At 42.8% G+C, this 25,108-nt stretch overlaps 1 protein-coding gene across 2 annotated transcripts in view; it reads left to right on the forward strand.

Annotated features, from left to right (window-relative positions):
• The window catches only part of LOC139751631 (dihydrolipoyllysine-residue succinyltransferase component of 2-oxoglutarate dehydrogenase complex, mitochondrial), a 199,599-nt gene that overhangs the window by 89,021 nt on the left and 85,470 nt on the right, over window positions 1–25,108 (forward strand). For both annotated transcript variants that reach the window (XM_071667250.1, XM_071667251.1), the window contains exon 5: window positions 24,218–24,348. In XM_071667250.1, coding sequence (XP_071523351.1) covers window positions 24,218–24,348 — 131 coding nt within the window. The remainder of the gene's footprint in view (window positions 1–24,217; window positions 24,349–25,108) is intronic.

Here is a 25,108-nt window from a genome sequence, read left to right on the forward strand (position 1 = left end):
CAACCAATCCACCCCCCCTTTCTAAGGGTGTTGTGTACTTGACTTTGCCTTATCTCGCATGATTCTTACCTTCTCATGCTTCCCATGGTTGACCCACAGTCGCTGCTCTGTGACTGGATGAATTACCTCGGCCTGAAACGGATATTCCAAATGGTTTACCTCACTTAGCGCACTTGTGCTCGTTATTCAGGGCCAATCCGGGCTAAAGACGGGCTGTTATGGCCCAGTGCCAACGTGCACATCATTTTGAGGGGTCTATCCCTGAGGGGACCTCAAGACCACTTTTGGGGCTACCTCGTCGACGACGGGCCCGCACTCAGACGTATCTGTGAGCGAGCGGGCTTTAGGGCATCCTCGACTGGCCGTCGCAACGGGGCCCTTTACATTTGAATATGCTACCTCTTCGGCGCATCGATACCTCGATATTGTGAGTTCACACTATCTTCTTCAGTTCCCTTTCGTTTAGTGTACTCGATCAAACAAAATCCCTCACACCTACACTTGGTACTCAATCATACTATTTCCAGACAATGCCTTCATCCCTGCGAAATCATCGCATCATCGCCCATAGCCCACAGCCTCGCAAATAATTACCCACATACATCTATTGTTGGTATAACACTCTATTCCTTCAAACAGACCCATTTTTGATTTTGGATAATGTTACTCGGACTTCCACACATTCTTCAAGGCCGGCCCACCAGAATTTTCGCCCCCTCCCCCTCCAATTTGATCCACTTCCGCTTCCATTGGTTCCATTCGCTGCCAGATCCATCCCAGTTATCTATTACTCACGTGCACGTCCTACAGTTGGTCGCCATTGCTATATGCTGAATCCGTAACTATGGTCTTGTCCAATCACATCACTTACTGTTCCTAATAACATTGCTTATTATTTCACATCACTCTTTCTTCTTGCATCACTTACCAAAACTCACACAGTCTCACAGCTTTCTGCAGTTTATAACAGAATCTGCCTCCTGGCTTGTATCATCTGGCGAAAACAACAATGACTCACTTCCAAGCTCTCTCATCCCCAACAGACCATCATTCTTGCCCCCTCCCCTCTCTTTCCTCAAACTTTTGCATTTACCTCCCTAACAAACCCATCCATAATTCAAATTAAACAACATGGGAGACATCACAACACACCATGCCGCAAACCTACATTCTCTGGAGATCCAATCACTTTCCTCTCTTCCTACTCGTTACCACATGCCTTACATCCTCGATTAAAACTTTCTGCTCTACTTCCTTACAACTGCCTCCCACACCATATTTTCTTAGTACCTTACACTGTGCAGCCTCTATCATCTCTATTCATTTGCCTTCTCCTGTGCCTTTTATGCTGACTTCACAATTAATGTGCTTTTCTTAGTATTTTCTAACATACATTACTTAAAGCAATAACACCTGATCCACACATCCTCTAACCACTTCTGAAACAACCACTGTCTTCCCCTATCTGTTGCTTGTACATGCCTTCCACCCTCTCTCTATTCAATTCCCGTCCCATATTATTTACCTGGGATTAATCATACATATTATACCTCTGTTATTTGTCGCAATCTCTCTTTTCACCTTTGCCTTTGTTACCAATGGCACTCTATGCACGCATTTCGCCAATCCTAAGCGCACATCTAAATGAGTCATATCATTCATTAGATAACCTTACCTACCAGTCAACAGTACGTCAACCCCTTTTTTTAATAAAATTCCTCCTGCAAATTACCATCATACCTGCTGCCTTGCCGGCTTTATTTTCATGCAAAGCTTTTACTACCTCTTCTCGTTTAACAAATCATTTTCCCTAATATATATATATTGTTATGGATGATGCACGGTTAGGGCTTCAGTAGCCCGTTGCCGTCTAATACCCTAGAGAGGAGAGGTTACTATGTGATGCCTGTTATATTATGGGGGGCGGGGGGCCTTTTTTTTCATTTTTTTTTTTTTTTTTCTTTTTTCTTTTTGTTTTTTTTTTTTCATTTTTTTTTTTTTTTTTTTTTTTCTGTTCTTTTTTTTTTTTTTTTCTTTCTTTTCTTTTTTTTATTTTTTTTTTCTTTTTTTCTTTTTTTTTTTTTTTTTTCTCTTCTTTTCTCTTTACCACTACAATGGCTAGTACAATACATCACAAATTACCAAACAAAAATCACTTTAAATTTTCACGCCTTCTTAGTAGAATTTTTGCTTATTTTTTTCTCAATTTGTTTCTCCTTTTTCATAGGTACACGCATGGTGTTACCACAAAAAGTTGAATTTGTTTTGTTTTTCTTCTTTTATAAATACCGAAATGGAAAGGAGGTAGATTAATCTTGTTCCCACAGTCGTGGTAACACGAACTTGTGTAAATAATAATTAGTATCAAATTATTCATTATTCATTAATATTATCATTATTATTATTAATTATTATTCTAAAGGTACATACTGTGTATACCGGAATAACTGTTGGAAAATAAATAAAAAAATTTAAAAATACCAAATACATTGAAGCGGCTCTCTTGACCCAAAATATCTAAATAAAACTTTCCACTTACTAAACAAAAAAAAAAAAAAAAAATTTTCAATTTATAGGTACCGATGAAAATTATACATTAAGGTTACACAACTACTGGGTATGATATTTCCAATTATTTAAGCAAGAAAACAAACAACATGTCTGATCTTATGATCAGCGTGGTGGTTTTGTGAATTTTACTGGATGGCCACGTAGTAGTGTTAACAAGGATGGGTAAGACAAGTCCTAAATATTTTAGATAATTATCGGTTCTCCGACAATAAATCACGAACAATTGTAGTGATGTATCCAGGGGATGCTTCGATTTTCCTAACAAAGACCGTAGGATTTTTGGTTTTTAGCAACCTGTCAATTAAAAACTCGAGTGTGTTTGGGGTGGGCCAGCCGAGCATTTACAAAATTCTCCTGATTCGGTTTTCTTCCTTTCATAAATTACACCTATACCCATACAAAGTCACTTTCTTGACATCTGTCCCTCTTAAGCTTCTTCTAAAATGTCTACTGTCTCAAAGAACTGTTTAACTGACGATGTCATCAAATTGGTGTTGTATAAAATATAAATGGTTATGATCTCAAGTCCTCTCGTCCATGTTGGACACCATAATGGGCTTCTAAAGTCTTGTCTACCCAATATGCTTCTAAGTCTCGTCTACCACAGCACTCTTCAATACGGTTTACCTCTGGACTTCATAATTTTTTGATTATTTTTATTTATTTTGCTTTGTTGCTGGTCTCCCGTGTTTGCGATCCCGGTAGCGCAAGGTTTCAGTCGAATTGTATATGGCCACATACCCAACCCCATACACTTTGTATACTCTCTCAACGGAAATCCTCTCAGATATGGTTCTTTCCTGTTACTGATATTGGGTCATCATTTATAATATCGACACAGACAACATGACATTAAGATACATTGCTATCAAGTCTGTATGTCTGCACCATGTCACGCCCAATCGCCTTCTCGCCATCACATGGTATTCCGTAAACACTCACCCCAGCTTGGGCGTTAGGGTTGCTCTAGGATTATTGTCTAAACATATGGCCCCTTCTACGTTAAACTCGCTAGTCTCTTGGGACCTCGCTTGATGGCCTGTGTTGTTACACTCTGCGCAAGGGACTACTGCCTGGCAAATCATAATTCGTGGCCTGGGCTTGTCTAACCAGTCGCCTGCAATGGACCGGAGCTTCGACCATATGGTCTGCTCGGCAATTAAATAGGTGTTATCTGATGAGACAATGGTCGTCGTTGAAGGGACAAGACGTTGATACAGCGAGGATGGGGACAGGGCCCAGTGATCGATTTTGCAGGCCGTGATAAGACCATGCGGGGAATAGCATTGGGGGGAGGTCGAACTACGGAGTGGCCATAATTACGCTAGCTGATTGTGCCGATTGGTCTCACGCGGGTCATCTTCGCATTTCTCACACATGTGAACACATTCCTTTTACTTACTCACATCCCTCTTTCTGCTCTATTACACCCATTGCTCTTTTGTTTTTCTCTCTTCTCTCTTACAATTACGTGTCGTATCGCGATATATACAACCTCCACTCCAACACTTTGTCCTGACTAATACTTATCAGTGTCCTCTGCTCTGCCTGCAGCCGGCGATCTTCGAGTGACTGTGACCTCGATAGCTTTCCTTTCTTCTGTGTTGGGGCGATCATCGTTTCCGTCGCTTACTGTCTCTGGGGTGACTGGCCGAGTGGCTTGTACTCGACAGCCTATATGTCACGGCTAGGCTAGCTGGTGGGGCTCCGAAGCAACTAACCGGGTGCCCTTGCCGAGGACTGCGGGGCATGAAGAGGAATGTGAATAGAACCACTTAGTTATGACACGGTCTAGATAGGGAATACACGGCAGACTGGTGGGCGATGGATTTTTAGGTCCTTTGGGCACCCCTTTGTCTGGTCGCTTTTCCCGTGTGTTTGTAGTGTGGTGGGGATTTGTTTTTGTGTCGTTGCTCGCGGTATCCCGACGTGGTTTGCGAGGGGTTGGGTATTGCGCTATGGTTCAGACGTTAAGAATTGGCCCTTAACCCAAAACACTAGTCTATGGGTGTGTTCTTTAGGTCCAAACATCGCTATATAGTCTGTCAAAGTCTTAAGCTGTCCTGGGGTTACCCTACTGTCGCGGTCTCTTGACTGTGTTTAATTCCTCGGTATTGATCGGCATTAACAGGTATTACTAATGCACAGAGAATGGGTCACGACGTGGAAGGGCCAAGAAGGGATACAGACTGATGGGGCATGGGCACAAGTGACTATTTATTTGGCAGGGGGATTAGACTGAGGGAAATAAGCATTGGGGGGGAAAAGCAGGCGAAGCGTGCCAAGGGAACAACTCAAGAGTATCGTGTGCGAGGGGGATTGAGGGTAAGAGAGATGGAGAAGATGGGGCATGTCAATAGGATTTTCTCAAGAGGAGGAGCGAGATTCCAATCAGCGAGCGAGGGTGGGAATCTATGACGAGACGGTCACGGTAGGGTCGCTCGCACGTGATTTTAATGGACGAATAATATCATTGGGAAGCTGTCATGCGATGGCGTACTGCTCATGAATGCCGCACGGAGCTCTATCTAGCTTTGACTTAGACATAACGCGATTCATGTAATTACTGGGGGGGTGTTAATAGTGGACGGGATTTAAGTAACTGGAGGGGAGGGAGAGTGTTGGGGGCTCACTAATCTGCCACCTACATTGCGGCAATGGCAACCAGAGTGAAGGGGCATCCCCCGCCCTGATTCCATATGATGCAATCTGACGAGGCCCATGGGTTCCTGCCGCTAATGTACTCCGCAATGTTGCACGGTTTTTTCTCAGGAACGGCCGCGAATGGGGTCGGCGCAGGCTTTAGATCTACCTTTTGTACTGGGTTACAAGATTTCAATTAGGGTCCGTTGTTTCCGGAAGATGAGGATATGGGTAGCGGTTATGGTGTCGGCCTATATCTGGTCACTTTCTCACACTGGTCTCCATGCGGCAGGTGTGGAGATCTGGATGATTGCACCTCCTGCGCTGGGAAGATGACTGAGTTCATTAATTAGGTACGCCAATAGGACAATTGAGAGCCGAACTGACACACTTATGTCTCCGGCTGGTAGGGCAACGCCATGGCATTTTAGACGGGCTGGGGAACGACGTTCTTTCAACTGACTGTTTACACTTAGTGTTTACTTAATGGGCTTATGATCTATCCACGGACAAGATTTTAAGTATGGATAGGTGTTTAATAGCATAAGGGCCGCGACGGAGTCACTCATGGTCTATGCGCATGTCTGAAAAAGAGTGGGGTGTTTTTTAGGGGGGATAGCGCAGGAGTTATTCGGTGAAGAACTATAATGTGTTGAGGTTTGTACGACCTATGTGCTGCGCGTGATAAGCGGTGATGTGGAAGGAGATGCTGACATGTTTGGAGTATGTTTTTTGAATGGGGCAGGGGAGTTGTTGGGAGATCATGTATAGGCGGCTTTGCATTTATCACAGGTGCCTCTATGGGACGAGCTCTATCGCGCGGTATTCTCCATCGGTGAGGCCAATTCGAGGTGGTAGAGGGGTTATGGCACAGGGGATCAAGAGCTTGATTGATACACAGAATGTGTTGGGTACCTGGTTGTGATCTATTTTCGGAGGTCAGAGGGGTTGGGGTGATCGATTAGAGGTCGAACCGGGGCCACGGTGGTCTTTGGATCGAATTGGAAGGATAGGCCAGCCTCTTGACATACTGCGCTACCGCTCTCCCGCGAGGATGTCAGTATTGTTTGTTACGGTACTTCCATGGATTTATTCTACAGTATAACAAGGGGGGGTGTTTGGAATATGATTCCTCAACTGCCTTTCGGAGGAAGGGTCGGCGGAGACTGCGGGGATTTGACGGGGTAGTCATAGGGGCGGGGGTACATTTGCTGGTGGACAAGTTAACCGAAGATTAGGGGAAATAATACGCAGTACTTTTAACAAGAGTGTTGAGGAACTAGAGTGATCGATTTATAACTGGCTTATTTAAGGCTTATTGTCGATCGCATGACGCCACGGCGCACTGATCAATTAGTGAGTTGCACCGCCACATTTGCGCCCTTCTCTGAATGTTCCCATTTCTCCCTTGTCTTACGCACCTTTATTTTCCTGTTTTTATATAAAAAAATAAAAAAAAATATAATATTATATTTTTATATATATATATATAATATTATATTTATATTTTTTTATTTATATATGGGGGTATGAGTGAGGCTTGGGTAGTGAGTCAGTTGTTGTTCGCCTGAATGATACCAGCGCTGGGTGGCTGATTCATTTGAGATACTGCTAGAAGAACTGGTGACTGAAGTTTGGGTTATTGTTTTATTAAAGTGTGTGGGATGTAAGGAAGTTGAGAGTAAATGTAAAATAAGAGCAAGGTTATTAGGTAACAGGGGGTGAGGGTCTAGTCAATTGGGGGAGGTGAGTCTTGAATGGAGGAAAGAAAAAACTGGAAAGGAATGTGAAGTGTTTTTAGATATCTGGGTGTGGATCTGTCAGCGGATGGAACCATTGGACTGCGGAAAAAGTGGATCATTGGGGGGGGGATGGGGGCGAGAATAGGAAAATGATGGGAGACTTGTGTAAAAATGTGTGGAAGTCTGTGAGGAAACATTATCTGGGGAAAGCAAAAATGGGTATGGTTTGTGGGAATGTTGGTTCCAACATTGTTGTATGGTTGCGAGGCGGGGGCTATGGTTAGATGATTGTGCGCCAGGAGGTATTGGATTTGTGCTGGGTAAGGAGTGTTTGAGGACTTTGTGTGGTGTGAGGTGGTTTTTGCAACGAGTAAAGGTACGTAAGGGTTAAAGAGAGAGATGTGGGGGAAATAAAAATAGAGCGTGGGTTGATTGAGAGAGCAGGAAGAGGGTGTTTTGAAATCGTTTTGGGCACATGGATGAGGGAATGAGTTGAGGAGAGTGAGATTTGGTCCTCAAGAGGATATATGTGTCGGAGGTGGATGGGAACGAGGTAGAAGAGGGAGACCAAATTGGAGGGTGGAATTGGTGGTCCGTGAAAATATGGATTTTTCGTGTGATCGGGGATCCCTGAACATGCAGAGGAGGGTCGAAAGGAGGGCATAGAAATAGAGTGAATTTGGTGACTGGTTGGTTTATACAGGGGTTGACGTGGCTCAGTGGTATTGTAAGCAAGGCATGTGAAAAGCGTCTGGGGTGGGTAAAACCCTATGGGGAATAGCTGTGTAGGTATGTTTATTTGCGTGTTCCATGGACGGGTGTATGTAAATGTGTAGGGGGGGGGTTTGGGCCATTTCTTTCGTCTGTTTCCTTGCGCTACTCGCAAAGCGGGAGACAGCGACAAAGTATAAAAAAAAAAAAAAAAGATATATATTTATAATATTTTTTTTTTTTTTTTTTGGCATGCTATCAGAGCATCAGTTCTGGGGGAGGGAAAAGAAGCAGTGTGGTTTTTCAGATGGGTAGAGGATTGTGTGGATCTGGTGTTTGCTTTGAAGAATGTTTGTGAGATAAATACTTAAGTATAGCAAATGGATTTGTATGTAGCATTTATTGGACTGGAGAAGGTATATTGTTGGAGTTGATAGGGATTGCTCTGTGGATGGTATTAAGAATTAATGTTGTGGGAGGATAAGTTGTTAGAAGCAGTGAAAAAGTTTTTTATCGAGGATGTAAGGAAGTTGTGTACGTGTTGAGCGGAGGAATGTGATTGGTTCTCAGTGAATGTTGGTTTGCCGGCAGGGGGGTGTGTGTGGATGTCTCATGGTTGTTATTTGTTTATGGATTGGGGTTTTGTTAGGGAGGTAAAAGCAAAAATAGAGTTTTGAAAAAGAGGGGCTACGTTTGAAGTCTGTTGGGGATGAGAGAGCTTGGGATGGTGAGGTCTAGATGTTGTTCGCATGATGTACAGCGCTGGTGGATGATTCATGTGAGAAACTGCAGAAGAAGCTGGGTTGAATGAGTTTGGTAAAGTGTGTGGAAGAAGGGGAAAGTTAAGGGTAAGATGTGAAATAGGGCCAAGGTTTATTTGGTATAGTAGGGTTGAGGGTCAAGTCAATTGGGAGGTGAGTTTGAATGGAGAAAAACTGGAGGAAGTGAAGTGTTTTAGATATCTGGGAGTGGATCTGGCAGCGGATGGAACCATGGAAGCGGAAGTGGATCATAGGGTGGGGGAGGGGGCGAAAATTCTGGGGGCCTTGAAGAATGTGTGGAAGTCGAGAACATTATCTCGGAAAGCAAAAATGGGTATGTTTGAAGGAATAGTGGTTCCAACAATGTTGTATGGTTGCGAGGCGTGGGCTATGGATAGAGTTGTGCGCAGGAGGATGGATGTGCTGGAAATGAGATGTTTGAGGACAATGTGTGGTGTGAGGTGGTTTGATCGAGTGAGTAACGTAAGGGTAAGAGAGATGTGTGGAAATAAAAAGAGCATGGTTGAGAGAGCAGAAGAGGGTGTTTTGAAGTGGTTTGGACACATGGAGAGGATGAGTGAGGAAAGATTGACCAAGAGAATATATGTGTCGGAGGTGGAGGGAGCAAGGAGAAGAGGGAGACCAAATTGGAGGTGGAAAGATGGAGTGAAAAAGATTTTGTGTGATCGGGGCCTGAACATGCAGGAGGGTGAAAGGAGGGCAAGGAATAGAGTGAATTGGAGCGATGTGGTATACCGGGGTTGACGTGCTGTCAGTGGATTGAATCAAGGCATGTGAAGCGTCTGGGGTAAACCATGGAAAGCTGTGTAGGTATGTATATTTGCGTGTGTGGACGTATGTATATACATGTGTATGGGGGGGGGGTTGGGCCATTTCTTTCGTCTGTTTCCTTGCGCTACCTCGCAAACGCGGGAGACAGCGACAAAGTATAAAAAGAAAAAAAAAAAAATATATATATATATATATATATATATATATATATATATATATATATATATATATATATATATATATATATATATATATATTATCCCTGGGGATAGGGGTGAAAGAATACTTCCCACGCATTCCTCGCGTGTCGTAGAAGGCAACTAGAGGGGACGGGAGCGGGGGGCCAGAAATCCTCCCCTCCTTGTATTTTTTGACTTTCTAAAATGGGAAACAGAAGAAGGAGCCACGCAGGGAGTGCTCATCCTCCTCGAAGGCTCAGACTGGGGTGTCTAAATGTGTGTGGATGTAACCAAGATGTGAAAAAAGGAGAGATAGGTAGTATGTTTGAGGAAAGGAACCTGGATGTTTTGGCTCTGAGTGAAACGAAGCTCAAGGGTAAAGGGGAAGAGTGGTTTGGGAATGTCTTGGGAGTAAAGTCAGGGGTTAGTGAGAGGACAAGAGCAAGGGAAGGAGTAGCAGTACTCCTGAAACAGGAGTTGTGGGAGTGTGTGATAGAATGTAAGAAAGTAAATTCTAGATTAATATGGGTAAAAGTGAAAGTTGATGGAGAGAGATGGGTGATTATTGGTGCATATGCACCTGGGCATGAGAAGAAAGATCATGAGAGGCAAGTGTTTGGGAGCAGCTGAATGAGTGTGTTAGTGGTTTTGATGCACGAGACCGGGTTATAGTGATGGGTGATTTGAATGCAAAGGTGAGTAATGTGGCAGTTGAGGGAATGATTGGTATACATGGGATGTTCAGTGTTGTAAATGGAAATGGTGAAGAGCTTGTAGATTTATGTGCTGAAAAAGGACTGGTGATTGGGAATACCTGGGTTAAAAAGCGAGATATACATAAGTATACGTATGTAAGTAGGAGAGATGGCCAGAGAGCATTATTGGTTTACGTGTTAATTGACAGGCGCGCAAAACAGAGACTTTTGGATGTTGATGTGCTGAGAGGCGCAACTGGAGGGATGTCTGATCATTATCTTGTGGAGGTTAAGGTGAAGATTTGTATGGGTTTTCAGAAAAGAAGAGTGAATGTTGGGGTGAAAAGGGTGGTGAGAGTAAGTGAGCTTGGGAAGGAGACTTGTGTGAGGAAGTACCAGGAGAGACTGAGTACAGAATGGGAAAAGGTGAGAACAATGGAAGTAAGGGGAGTGGGGGAGGAATGGGATGTATTTAGGGAATCAGAGATGGATTGTGCAAAAGATGCTTGTGGCATGAGAAGAGTGGGAGGTGGGTTGATTAGAAAGGGTAGTGAGTGGTGGGATGAAGAAGTAAGATTATTAGTGAAAGAGAAGAGAGAGGCATTTGGACGATTTTTGCAGGGAAAAAAATGCAATTGAGTGGGAGATGTATAAAAGAAAGAGACAGGAGGTCAAGAGAAAGGTGCAAGAGGTGAAAAAGAGGGCAGATGAGAGTTGGGGTGAGAGAGTATCATTAAATTTTAGGGAGAATAAAAAGATGTTCTGGAAGGAGGTAAATAAAGTGCGTAAGACAAGGGAGCAAATGGGAACTTCAGTGAAGGGCGCAAATGGGGAGGTGATAACAAGTAGTGGTGATGTGAGAAGGAGATGGAGTGAGTGTTTTGAAGGTTTATTGAGTGTGTTTGATGATAGAGTGGCAGATGTAGGGTGTTTTGGTCGAGGTGGTGTGCAAAGTGAGAGGGTTAGGGAAAATGATTTGGTAAACAGAGAGGAGGTAGTAAAAGCTTTGCGGAAGATGAAAGCCGGCAAGGCAGCAGGTTTGGATGGTATTGCAGTGGAATTTATTAAAAAAGGGGGTTACTGTATTATTGACTGGTTGGTAAGGTTATTTAATGTATGTATGACTCATGGTGAGGTGCCTGAGGATTGGCGGAATGCGTGCATAGTGCCATTGTACAAAGGCAAAGGGGATAAGAGTGAGTGCTCAAATTACAGAGGAATAAGTTTGTTGAGTATTCCTGGTAAATTATATGGGAGGGTATTGATTGAGAGGGTGAAGGCATGTACAGAGCATCAGATTGGGGAAGAGCAGTGTGGTTTCAGAAGTGGTAGAGGATGTGTGGATCAGGTGTTTGCTTTGAAGAATGTATGTGAGAAATACTTAGAAAAGCAAATGGATTTGTATGTAGCATTTATGGATCTGGAGAAGGCATATGATAGAGTTGATAGAGATGCTCTGTGGAAGGTATTAAGAATATATGGTGTGGGAGGTAAGTTGTTAGAAGCAGTGAAAAGTTTTTATCGAGGATGTAAGGCATGTGTACGTGTAGGAAGAGAGGAAAGTGATTGGTTCTCAGTGAATGTAGGTTTGCGGCAGGGGTGTGTGAAGTTTCCATGGTTGTTTATTTATGGATGGGGTTGTTAGGGAGGTGAATGCAAGAGTTTTAGAAAGAGGGGCAAGTATGAAGTCTGTTGTGGATGAGAGAGCTTGGGAAGTGAGTCAGTTGTTGTTTGCTGATGATACAGCGCTGGTGGCTGATTCATGTGAGAAACTGCAGAAGCTGTAGACTGAGTTTGGTAAAGTGTGTGAAAGAAGAAAGTTAAGAGTAAATGTGAATAAGAGCAAAGTTATTAGGTACAGTAGGGTAGAGGGTCAAGTCAATTGGGAGGTAAGTTTGAATGGAGAAAAACTGGAGGAAGTAAAGTGTTTTAGATATCTGGGAGTGGATCTGGCAGCGGATGGAACCATGGAAGCGGAAGTGAATCATAGGGTGGGGGAGGGGGCAAAAAACCTGGGAGTGTTGAAGAATGTGTGGAAGTCGAGAACATTATCTCGGAAAGCAAAAATGGGTATGTTTGAAGGAATAGTGGTTCCAACAATGTTGTTTGGTTGCGAGACGTGGTCTATGGATAGAGTTGTGCGCAGGAGGGTGGATGTGCTGGAAATGAGATGTTTGAGGACAATGTGTGGTGTGAGGTGGTTTGATCGAGTGAGTAACGTAAGGGTAAGAGAGATGTGTGGAAATAAAAAGAGCGTGGTTGAGAGAGCAGAAGAGGGTGTTTTGAAATGGTTTGGGCACATGGAGAGAATGAGTGAGGAAAGATTGACCAAGAGGATATATGTGTCGGAGGTGGAGGGAACGAGGAGAAGTGGGAGACCCAATTGGAGGTGGAAAGATGGAGTGAAAAAGATTTTGAGTTATCGGGGCCTGAACATGCAGGAGGGTGAAAGTAGGGCAAGGAATAGAGTTAATTGGATTGATATGGTATACCGGTGTTGACGTGCTGTCAGTGGATTGAATCAGGGCATGTGAAGCGTCTGGGGTAAACCATGGAAAGTTGTGTGGGGCCTGGATGTGGAAAGGGAGCTGTGGTTTCAGGCATTATTGCATGACAGCTGGAGACTGAGTGTGAACGAATGGGGCCTTTGTTGTCTTTTCCTAGCACTACCTCGCACACATGAGGGGGTAGGGGGATGGTATTCCATGTGTGGTGAGGTGGTGATGGGAATGAATAAAGGCAGACTGTGAATTGTGTCCATGGGTATATATGTATGTGTCTGTGTATGTATATATATGTGTACATTGAGATGTATAGGTATGTATATTTGCGTGTGTGGTCATGTATGTATATACATGTGTATGGGGGTGGGTTGGGCCATTTCTTTCGTCTGTTTCCTTGCGCTACCTCGCAAATGCGGGAGACAGCGACAAAAAATAATGATAATAATAATAATGATAAAAATAATAATATTAATATATATACATATATATTATCAACTCTATCATATATATATTCTTTTCTTTCTTTCAAACTATTCGCCATTTCCCGCATTAGCAAGGTAGCGTTAAGAACAGAGAACTGGGCCTCTAAGGGAATATCCTCACCTGGCCCCCTTCTCTGTTCCTTCTTTTGGAAAAAAAAAAAAAAAGGCTCAACCCACCCCCACACACATGCACATACACGTCCCCACACGCAAATATACACACCCATACATCCCAACGCACACACATATATACGCACGCAGACACATACATACACACACATGCACACAATTCACACTGTCTGCCCCCACTCACCCCATCGCCACCCCGCCAAACATGGAATAACATCCCCCTCCCCCTCATGTTTGCGAGGTTGCGCTAGGAAAAGACAACAAAGGCCCCATTCGTTCACATTCAGTCTCTAGCTGTCATGCAATAATGCCCGAAACCACAGCTCCCTTTCCACATCCAGGCCCCACAGAACTTTCCATGGTTTACCCCAGACACTTCACACACACACACACACACACACACATATATATATATATATATATATATATATATATATATATATATATATATATGGGGAGGTGATAACAAGTAGTGGTGATGTGAGAAGGAGATGGAGTGAATATTTTGAAGGTTTGTTGAATGTGTTTGATGATAGAGTGGCAGATATAGGGTGTTTTGGTCGAGGTGGTGTGCAAAGTGCGAGGGTTAGGGAAAATGATTTGGTAAACAGAGAAGAGGTAGTAAAAGCTTTGCGGAAGATGAAAGCCGGCAAGGCAGCAGGTTTGGATGGTATTGCAGTGAAATTTATTAAAAAAGGGGGTGACTGTATTGTTGACTGGTTGGTAAGGTTATTTAATGTATGTATGACTCATGGTGAGGTGCCTGAGGATTGGCGGAATGCGTGCATAGTGCCATTGTACAAAGGCAAAGGGGATAAGAGTGAGTGCTCAAATTACAGAGGAATAAGTTTGTTGAGTATTCCTGGCAAATTGTATGGGAGGGTATTGATTGAGATGGTGAAGGCATGTACAGAGCATCAGATTGGGGAAGAGCAGTGTGGTTTCAAAAGTGGTAGAGGATGTGTGGATCAGGTGTTTGCTTTGAAGAATGTATGTGAGAAATACTTAAAAAAGCAAATGGATTTGTATGTAGCATTTATGGATCTGGAGAAGGCATATGATAGAGTTGATAGAGATGCTCTTTGGAAAGTATTAAGAATATATGGTGTGGGAGGCAAGTTGTTAGAAGCAGTGAAAAGTTTTTATCGAGGATGTAAGGCATGTGTACGTGTAGGAAGAGAGGAAAGTGATTGGTTCTCAGTGAATGTAGGTTTGCGGCAGGGGTGTGTGATGTCTCCATGGTTGTTTAATTTGTTTATGGACGGGGTTGTTAGGGAGGTGAATGCAAGAGTTTTGGAAAGAGGGGCAAGGATGAAGTCTGTTGGGGATGAGAGAGCTTGGGAAGTGAGTCAGTTGTTGTTCGCTGATGATACAGCGCTGGTGGCTGATTCATGTGAGAAACTGCAGAAGCTGGTGACTGAGTTTGGTAAAGTGTGTGAAAGAAGAAAGTTAAGAGTAAATGTGAATAAGAGCAAGGTTATTAGGTACAGTAGGGTTGAGGGTCAAGTCAATTGGGAGGTGAGTTTGAATGGAGAAAAACTGGAGGAAGTGAAGTGTTTTAGATATCTGGGAGTGGATCTGGCAGCGGATGGTAACATGGAAGCGGAAGTGGATCATAGGGTGGGGGAGGGGGCAAAAATTCTGGGAGCCTTGAAGAATGTGTGGAAGTCGAGAACATTATCTCGGAAAGCAAAAATGGGTATGTTTGAAGGAATAGTGGTTCCAACAATGTTGTATGGTTGCGAGGCGTGGACTATGGATAGAGTTGTGCGCAGGAGGATGGATGTGCTGGAAATGAGATGTTTGAGGACAATGTGTGGTGTGAGGTGGTTTGATCGAGTAAGTAACGTAAGGGTAAGAGAGATGTGTGGAAATAAAAAGAGCGTGGTTGAGAGAGGAGAAGAGGGTGTTTTGAAATGGTTTGGGCACATGGAGAGAATGAGTGAGGAAAGATTGACCAAGAGGATATATGTGTCGGAGGTGGAGGGAACGAGGAGAAGAGGGAGACCAAATTGGAGGTGGAAAGATGGAGTGAAAAAGATTTTGTGTGATCGGGGCCTGAACATGCAGGAGGGTGAAAGGAGGGCAAGGAATAGAGTGAATTGGAGCGATGTGGTATACCGGGGTTGACGTGCTGTCAGTGGATTGAACCAGGGCATGTGAAGCGTCTGGGGTAAACCATGGAAAGCTGTGTAGGTATGTATATTTGCGTGTGTGGACGTGTGTATGTACATGTGTATGGGGGGGGGGTTGGGCCATTTCTTTCGTCTGTTTCCTTGCGCTACCTCGCAAACGCGGGAGACAGCGACAAAGTATAAAAAAAAAAAAAAATATATATATATATATATATATATATGTATATTTTTTTTTTTTTTTTCATACTATTTGCCATTTCCCGCATTAGCGAGGTAGCGTTAAGAACAGAGAACTGGGCCTTAGAGGGAATATCCTCACCTGACCCCCTTCTCTGTTCCTTTTTTTGGAAAATTAAAAAAAAAAAAGTTGTTAGAAGCAGTGAAAAGTTTTTATCGAGGATGTAAGGCATGTGTACGTGTAGGAAGAGAGGAAAGTGATTGGTTCTCAATGAATGTAGGTTTGCGGCAGGGGTGTGTGATGTCTCCATGGTTGTTTAATTTGTTTATGGATGGGGTTGTTAGGGAGGTAAATGCAAGAGTTTTGGAAAGAGGGGCAAGTATGAAGTCTGTTGGGGATGAGAGAGCTTGGGAAGTGAGTCAGTTGTTGTTTGCTGATGATACAGCGCTGGTGGCTGATTCATGTGAGAAACTGCAGAAGCTGGTGACTGAGTTTGGTAAAGTGTGTGGAAGAAGAAAGTTAAGAGTAAATGTGAATAAGAGCAAGGTTATTAGGTACAGTAGGGTTGAGGGTCAAGTCAATTGGGAGGTGAGTTTGAATGGAGAAAAACTGGAGGAAGTGAAGTGTTTTACATATCTGGGAGTGGATCTGGCAGCGGATGGAACCATGGAAGCGGAAGTGGATCATAGGGTGGGGGAGGGGGCGAAAATTCTGGGGGCCTTGAAGAATGTGTGGAAGTCGAGAACATTATCTCGGAAAGCAAAAATGGTTATGTTTGAAGGAATAGTGGTTCCAAAAATGTTGTATGGTTGCGAGGCGTGGGCTATGGATAGAGTTGTGCGCAGGAGGATGGATGTGCTGGAAATGAGATGTTTGAGGACAATATGTGGTGTGAGGTGGTTTGATCGAGTGAGTAACGTAAGGGTAAGAGAGATGTGTGGAAATAAAAAGAGCGTGATTGAGAGAGCAGAAGAGGGTGTTTTGAAGTGGTTTGGGCACATGGAGAGGATGAGTGAGGAAAGATTGACCAAGAGGATATATGTGTCGGAGGTGGAGGGAGCAAGGAGAAGAGGGAGACCAAATTGGAGGTGGAAAGATGGAGTGAAAAAGATTTTGTGTGATCGGGGCCTGAACATGCAGGAGGGTGAAAGGAGGGCAAGGAATAGAGTAAATTGGAGCGATGTGGTATACCGGGGTTGACGTGCTGTCGGTGGATTGAATCAGGGCATGTGAAGCGTCTGGGGTAAACCATGGAAAGCTGTGTAGGTATGTATATTTGTGTGTGTGGACGTATGTATATACATGTGTATGGGGGGGGTTTGGGCCATTTCTTTCGTCTGTTTCCTTGCGCTACCTCGCAAACGCGGGAGACAGCGACAAAGTATAAAAAAAAGAAAAAAAAAAAATATATTTTTTTTTTTTTTTCATATATATTGTTACGAACTCGGTGGCTTATTCGAGCAAGGTCGCCAGTAACATATAATTGTTACAAAATACTACACTGATCCTTGTCTTTGCAAGGCCGTTAGATTTATATTGCACAACTCAGGATAACGCTATCTTAACGTTATAGGATTAAAACAAACACCAAAGTTAGAATTACTTATAATGAAAAGAATTCAAATGTACAAGGTGAACACATAAATCAGGCACAAATCATTTAAGTTAATTCTGAACTTGAGTTTAACATTGAACATGAGTTAACATTCCAGATAAGATTTCAAACCAGGAGATCTCTTTCCTTTGACACTTTGTTCGATAGCATTACATTTAGTTAGACCTGACATGACAGTAAACATAATCGTTACACTTAGCTAACCTGACGTGACACAGTAAACATAATCGTTACACTTAGCTAACGTGACATGACACAGTAAACATAATCGTTACACTTAGCTAACCTGACATGACACAATAAACATCTTACAACCTAGGGCAGCGTTGGCTACGGGGTTCGAAACAGGGAAAGCCTACATTACCTTGCTGGGCTCGGGATTGGTGAAGAAATCAACGTCTCAGATGATCGTCTGTGCTTTTATCTGAATGACCAGCAAGGCAGGAACAGCTAGCCACGCCTCGACCTGCTACCTAATTCTACTACAGGTCAGAATGACACAGTTGCCCTTGATAGGTCAAGAGACTGATTGTCACGCCCTCTCCTTGACGTGGTTGGCTGAAGAAGGCCTATGGTCCGGCCTACATATGTGGCGTGCATTCAAAATCTTTTGTTCCTTTGTCCACAACAGTAGCGAACGCACGTGACGACACACCGTAGCAGTTCCCATGGTTAGACCTGACGGCGTTGACCTGACGTTTGGGTGCTAGAGGACCGGTCAAGATCTGGGTCGGAAAACATGATTACTAAGGCAATCAACACGGTCAGGGAGGGTGAGATCCGAGCAGATAGCAACCGCTCCCTACACCCAGGCACGCCATACACAGAGATACACCAAGACACACATACGAACATGTGGACACACACACACGTGTTCGTAACAATATATATATATATATATGTACATATATATATATATATATATATATATATATATATATATATATATATATATATATATTTTTTTTTTATACTTTGTCGCTGTCTCCCGCATTTGCGAGGTAGCGCAAGGAAACAGACGAAAGAAATGGCCCAACCCCCCCATACACATGTATATACATACGTCCACACACGCAAATATACATACCTACACAGCTTTCCATGGTTTACCCCAGACGCTTCACATGCCTTGATTCAATCCACTGACAGCACGTCAACCCCGGTATACCACATCGCTCCAATTCACTCTATTCCTTGCCCTCCTTTCACCCTCCTGCATGTTCAGGCCCCGATCACACAAAATCTTTTTCACTCCATCTTTCCACCTCCAATTTGGTCTCCCTCTTCTCCTTGCTCCCTCCACCTCCGACACATATATCCTCTTGGTCAATCTTTCCTCACTCATCCTCTCCATGTGCCCAAACCACTTCAAAACACCCTCTTCTGCTCTCTCAACCACGCTCTTTTTATTTCCACACATCTCTCTTACCCTTACGTTACTCACTCGATCAAACCACCTCACACCACACATTGTCCTCAAACATCTCATTTCCAGCACATCCATCCTCTTGCGCACAACTCTATCCATAGCCCACGCCTTGCAACCATACAACATTGTTGGAACCACTATTCCTTCAAACATACCCATTTTTGCTTTCCGAGATAATGTTCTCGACTTCCACACATTCTTCAAGGCCCCCAGAATTTTCGCCCCCTCCCCCACCCTATGATCCACTTCCGCTTCCATGGTTCCATCCGCTGCCAGATCACTCCCAGATATGTAAAACACTTCACTTCCTCCAGTTTTTCTCCATTCAAACTCACCTCCCAATTGACTTGACCCTCAACCCTACTGTACCTAATAACCTTGCTCTTATTCACATTTACTCTTAACTTTCTTCTTCCACACACTTTACCAAACTCAGTCACCAGCTTCTGCAGTTTCTCACATGAATCAGCCACCAGCGCTGTATCATCAGCGAACAACAACTGACTCACTTCCCAAGCTCTCTCATCCCCAACAGACTTCATACTTGCCCCTCTTTCCAAAACTCTTGCATTTACCTCCCTAACAACCCCATCCCTAAAAACAAATTAAACTATTCGCCATTTCCCGCGTTAGCGAGGTAGCGTTAAGAACAGAGGACTGGGCCTTTAAGGGAATATCCTCACCTGGCCCCCTTCTCTGTTCTTTCTTTTGGAAAATTAAAAAAAAACGAGAGGGGAGGATTTCCAGCCACCCGCTCCCATATATATATATATATATATATATATATATATATATATATATTTTTTTTTTTTTTTTCCTTTTTTTTTTCTTTTTTTTTGCTTTGTATAAGAGTGAGTGCTCAAATTACAGAGTTATAAGTTTGTTGAGTATTCCTGGTAAATTATATGGGAGGGTATTGATTGAGAGGGTGAAGGCATGTACAGAGCATCAGATTGGGGAAGAGCAGTGTGATTTCAGAAGTGGTAGAGGATGTGTGGATCAGGTGTTTGCTTTGAAGAATGTATGTGAGAAATACTTAGAAAAGCAAATGGATTTGTATGTAGCATTTATGGATCTGGAGAAGGCATATGATAGAGTTGATAGAGATGCTCTGTGGAAGGTATTAAGAATATATGTTGTGGGAGGCAAGTTGTAAGAAGCAGTGAAAAGTTTTTGTCGAGGATGTAAGGCATGTGTACGTGTAGGAAGAGATGAAAGTGATTGGTTCTCAGTGAATGTAGGTTTGCGGCAGGGGTGTGTGATGTCTCCATGGTTGTTTAATTTGTTTATGGATGGGGTTGTTAGGGAGGTGAATGCAAGAGTTTTGGAAAGAGGGGCAAGTATGAAGTCTGTTGTGGATGAGAGAGCTTGGGAAGTGAGTCAGTTGTTGTTCGCTGGTGATACAGCGCTGGTGGCTGATTCATGTGAGAAACTGCAGAAGCTGGTGACTGAGTTTGGTAAAGTGTGTGAAAGAAGAAAGTTAAGAGTAAATGTGAATAAGAGCAAGGTTATTAGGTACAGTAGGGTTGAGGGTCAAGTCAATTGGGAGGTAAGTTTGAATGGAGAAAAACTGGAGGAAGTAAAGTGTTTTAGATATCTGGGAGTGGATCTGGCAGTGGATGGAACAATGGAAGCGGAAGTGAATCATAGGGTGGGGGAGGGGGCGAAAATCCTGGGAGCCTTGAAGAATGTGTGAAAGTCGAGAACATTATCTCGGAAAGCAAAAATGGGTATGTTTGAAGGAATAGTGGTTCCAACAATGTTGTATGGTTGCGAGGCGAGGGCTATGGATAGAGTTGTGCGCAGGAGGGTGGATGTTCTGGAAATGAGATGTTTGAGGACAATGTGTGGTGTGAGGTGGTTTGATCGAGTAAGTAATGTAAGGGTAAGAGAGATGTGAGGAAATAAAAAGAGCATGGTTGAGAGAGCAGAAGAGGGTGTTTTGAAATGGTTTGGGCACATGGAGAGAATGAGTGAGGAAAGATTGACCAAGAGGATATATGTGTCGGAGATGGAGGGAACTAGGAGAAGTGGGAGACCAAATTGGAGGTGGAAAGATGGAGTGAAAAAGATTTTGTGTGATCGGGGCCTGAACATGCAGGAGGGTGAAAGGAGGGCAAGGAATAGAGTGAATTGGATCGATGTGTTATACCGGGGTTGACGTGCTGTCAGTGGATTGAATCAGGGCATGTGAAGCGTCTGGGGTAAACCATGGAAAGCTGTGTAGGTATGTATATTTGCGTGTGTGGATGTGTATGTATATACATGTGTATGGGGGTGGGTTGGGCCATTTCTTTCGTATGTTTCCTTGCGCTACCTCACAAACGCGGGAGATAGCGACAAAGCAAAAAAAAAAAAAAAGATATGGTAAAGTGTGTGAAAGAAGAAAGCTGAGAGTAAATGTGAATAAGAGCAAGGTTAATAAGTACAGTAGGGTTGAGGGACAAGTCCCATCAGAGCTAAGTTTGAATGGAGAAAAATGTGAGGAAGTGAAATGTTTTAGATAGCTGGGAGTGGATTTGGCAGTGGATGGAACCATTGAAGCGGAAGTGAGTCACAGGGTGGGGGAGGGGGCGAAAGTTCTTGGAGCATTGAAAAATGTGTGGAAGGTGAGGACATTATCTTGGAAAGCAAAAATGTGTATATTTGAAGGAATAGTGGTTCCAACAATGTTATATGGTTTCGAGGCATGGGCTATAGATAGAGTTGTGCGGAGGAGGGTGGATGTGTTGGAAATGAGATGTTTGAGGACAATATGTGGTGTGAGGTGGTTTGATTAAGTAATGAAAGGGTAAGAGAGATGTGTGGTAATAAAAAGAGTGTAGTTGAGAGAGCAGAAGAGGGTGTTTTGAAGTGGTTTGGTCACATGGAGAGATTGAGATAGGAAAGATTGACCAAGAGGATATATGTGTCAGAGGTGGAGGGAAGGAGGAGAAGTGGGAGACCAAATTGGAGGTGGGAGGATGGAGTGAAAAAGATTTTGAGCATTCGGGGCCTGAACATGCAGGAGGGTGAAAGGCGTGCAAGGAATAGAGTGAATTGGAACGATGTGGTATACCGGGATGGACGTGCTGTCAATGGATTGAACCAGTGCATATGAAGTGTCTGGAGTAAACCAAGGAAAGTTCTGTGTGGCCTGGATGTGGAAAGGGAGCTGTGGTTTCGGTGCATTGTACATGACAGCCAGAGACTGAGTGTGAGCGAATGTGGCCTTTGTTGTCTTTTACTAGCATTACCTCACACGTATACAGGGGGAGGGGGATATCATCTTATTTTTGGCGGGTTAGCGACGGGAAGGAATAAAGGCAGCAAGTATGAATTATGTACTTGTTTATATATGTGTGTATATGTATACGTTGAATTGAAGAGGTGTGTATATGTGTGTGTGTATGGACGTTTATGTATATACATGTGTATATGGGTGGGTTGGGCTATTCTTTTGTCTGTTTCTTTGTGCTACCTTGCTAACGTGGGAGACAGCGACAAAGTATATATATAGAAAAAAATCTATTGAGTTCCTGTCAGACACATAATAAAATCAAAGTTAAAGGAAGAACATGATAATCAAGAGTTAGATATAAAGAACACCATTCGCTTAACCAACATATATGTCATGAATCTCATCTGAAAATTATGTATGAACTGAAGTCAAAAGAAAGTTGAAAATAAAAATGAACACAATAAATGAGGTCACCAAATGTATACTTAACACTATGACTAATATAAGACTGTATATAACCTGAGTCATCACAAAAGTATCATCACATAAAATCATAAGAAGTATGGAATAATAGGAGGAACCCCAGATTAATTGGTAAATGTATTATGAAAGTAAAATGAAACATCAGCAAACAGAAGTGAAAGGTCATGTCAATAAGTGCTGAAAAGTATATATATTTATGTTTATATACAAAGTAGGTAGATGTGAACATAATCTACTAACAAGTAGGTACTACTAAAAGAGCTTACTGCGTTGGGTAAACCATCATGATAAGGTAGACAGAATTCTTACCTGAATTGAAGAGCCCTTCAAAGCATCAAGGGTGGAGCCAGAGGTTGACAGCCCTTGAGCGAGTTAGTTGTATAGAGTGTGTGAGTTGGGGCAAGGCCATGCCTTGAAGAGGGCGAGCTGTAGTGACATCAGAAGGGAAGGGCGGATGGCATGGGGCTACCTGTTGATGACGTTTGGGATGACATCATGGATGATGAGTGTCAGTGATTGGTCTCTCTTGCTGTCATCTAGGAGTCGGGATTGCTCCTGAGGGGAATCGCTGACTTTGCATGAGACAGCTTGAATGATGACAGCACTGACCATCTGTGGAGACGTCCTGGTCTCCTGTCACAGTTACCTAGTGAGAATGGGATGTGTCAGGAAAATGCAATAAAAATGTATCAGCAGTGTACAAAGATACGGTAGGTGGCTCTTAGTGCTAATACTTGGTTTAACCCCTAATGTTGATGTGTCAGGGAGGCTTTCAGAAGTGCCAGAAATGCTGGGCATAGAAATATGTAACACTTTGAAGAACTGTAAGCATGATGACCGTGCGTAGAACAGATATCACCAACTGTCACGTTCATAGGACAAATCAAGGAGTTCAAAGTTTGTCACTCAGCATTATAACTTAAGCATGTAGGTTTTTACCATTGCTGCCACCACTTGTGGGGCTGGATTAGTCCTTTGTTTCATGGTACATAATGAAGATCTGGTGGCCTTTACACTTTTATTAAAAAAGATAATTACATTTGTAGCACTCTGGTCAATGACACACCTTAACAAACACTAGTGAATGGCATGATGTGGCTGGGCTGAGAGAGAGAGAGAGAGAGAGAGAGAGAGAGAGAGAGAGAGAGAGAGAGAGAGAGAGAGAGAGAGAGAGAGAGAGACCAGTGCCCAGCTCCATGCAGTCAGCACCCAATCAACAACAGATCAGCTCTATGTGTTCGAACATCCTGTTTTAGAGGACTAGCAGTGAGCCCGTGGAAAAATTATATTTGATGCAACTAAGTATATGTAACTCACATGGAAGTAATAATAACTAATAGCTAATGAAATATTAATGGCATGTGTATATATTACCGGTGATCCTTTGTACGGATAGATGAAAAATGAGAGCAGTAAGTGTATATGATCTCTTGAGCATAGAAGTATGATTTTTTTATAATGAGAAATGGGAAAGTATGTAAAAAAAAATTTTTTATAAGTACACATGAAGTGCAAGGATGGTATAGTCATGTGATATGTAAGGTAAGCAAGAGGTTTGTAAAGATCTTTGACAGGGTGGTTGATGGCACAAGGAGATGAGGTAAAACTGTACAAAAGATATACAGAAACGATGAGTGCATTGCTGAAAGATAGGGATGTTTTGAATATGTTTGTTAGGAAAGGTACCGTTGATCCTGCACAGTAGAGGAATTATTTCGATGAGGTAGAAGTGTAAATGGAGGCATTAATTTTTTTTTGTGTAGAGTGAATAGATCAGCTTTTGTATAATGTAGAAGACATGGTTGACTAAAATCAGTAGGCATAAATTGAGGATACCTGTAAGGGAACTGAGAGGGTTAAGTACTTTTTCCACTTCAATGGGAGGAAAGTATGAATAAGATGTTTTCATGTTGTTTTCATTATTTGTGAATTTTATATTCATTTTTAGACAGTGAGGTGAAGATGGTGGAAGTACCTCCATTTGCAGAATCCATCACAGAAGGAGACATCAGGTGGATCAAAGAAGTGGGTGACAGTGTTGCTGAGGATGAATCTGTAGCAGAAATTGAAACAGATAAGGTAGGCAATACCAACTAGGCATGTGTAAAATTTGTTGTTGTCCTCTTCCCCTGCTTGTGGCTTAACAAGCATCTACAGGGCTTTGTTTCATGTAATAATTTTGTTCTCAGAATTGATTTGAAGGTGTTTTTATCTGAAACAATTCTTTCTGTGTATTGAGTAAGGCTTGATTTTGATAATCGAGTTTTACATTGATTAGATCAGGATGCTACCTACCCCATCCTTCTTTGTTGGTAATCACTTGCATGATCCTTTTGAGGGGCATCTTTTGGGTACACCTCAGGAGCATCCCTAGGGCAAAAATTGTATGTTCCTTCACTGGAGCAGTGTAATGAAAATGAAGGAAATTCAAAAAAGATCATTCTCGTTCATCTGGTTGTGAGCTAAGTAAATAACGGTGAGTCTGGATGATGAGGTGGAAGGTACAACCCATTCCTCTGCTATATTTTTAGGCATTATCTGTAACTAGTAAGATTATCAGCAAACAAAGCCAATTGCTGGATAAACTCTTTGAAATATGGAGTTCTTAGTTTCATGAATTTCTGATTTTTAATGAATAGTTTTGCACATTGCACGAGTAGGGGAATACAGTCCTATCTATTGCATAAAACCTCCCTCAGAATCATTTCCCTGCAAGAAACTAAGCTAGAAAATGAGAGATAATCCTTGATTTTATAAACACATCCCTCCACATAGAAATTGGGCTAAATGAGGAGCCATTATCACTGTGAATTCAGTAGTCAATCCCTGTGTAGTTTCA

The sequence above is a fragment of the Panulirus ornatus genome, chromosome 11 (assembly GCF_036320965.1).
Source record: "Panulirus ornatus isolate Po-2019 chromosome 11, ASM3632096v1, whole genome shotgun sequence".
NCBI lineage: Eukaryota > Metazoa > Arthropoda > Malacostraca > Decapoda > Palinuridae > Panulirus > Panulirus ornatus.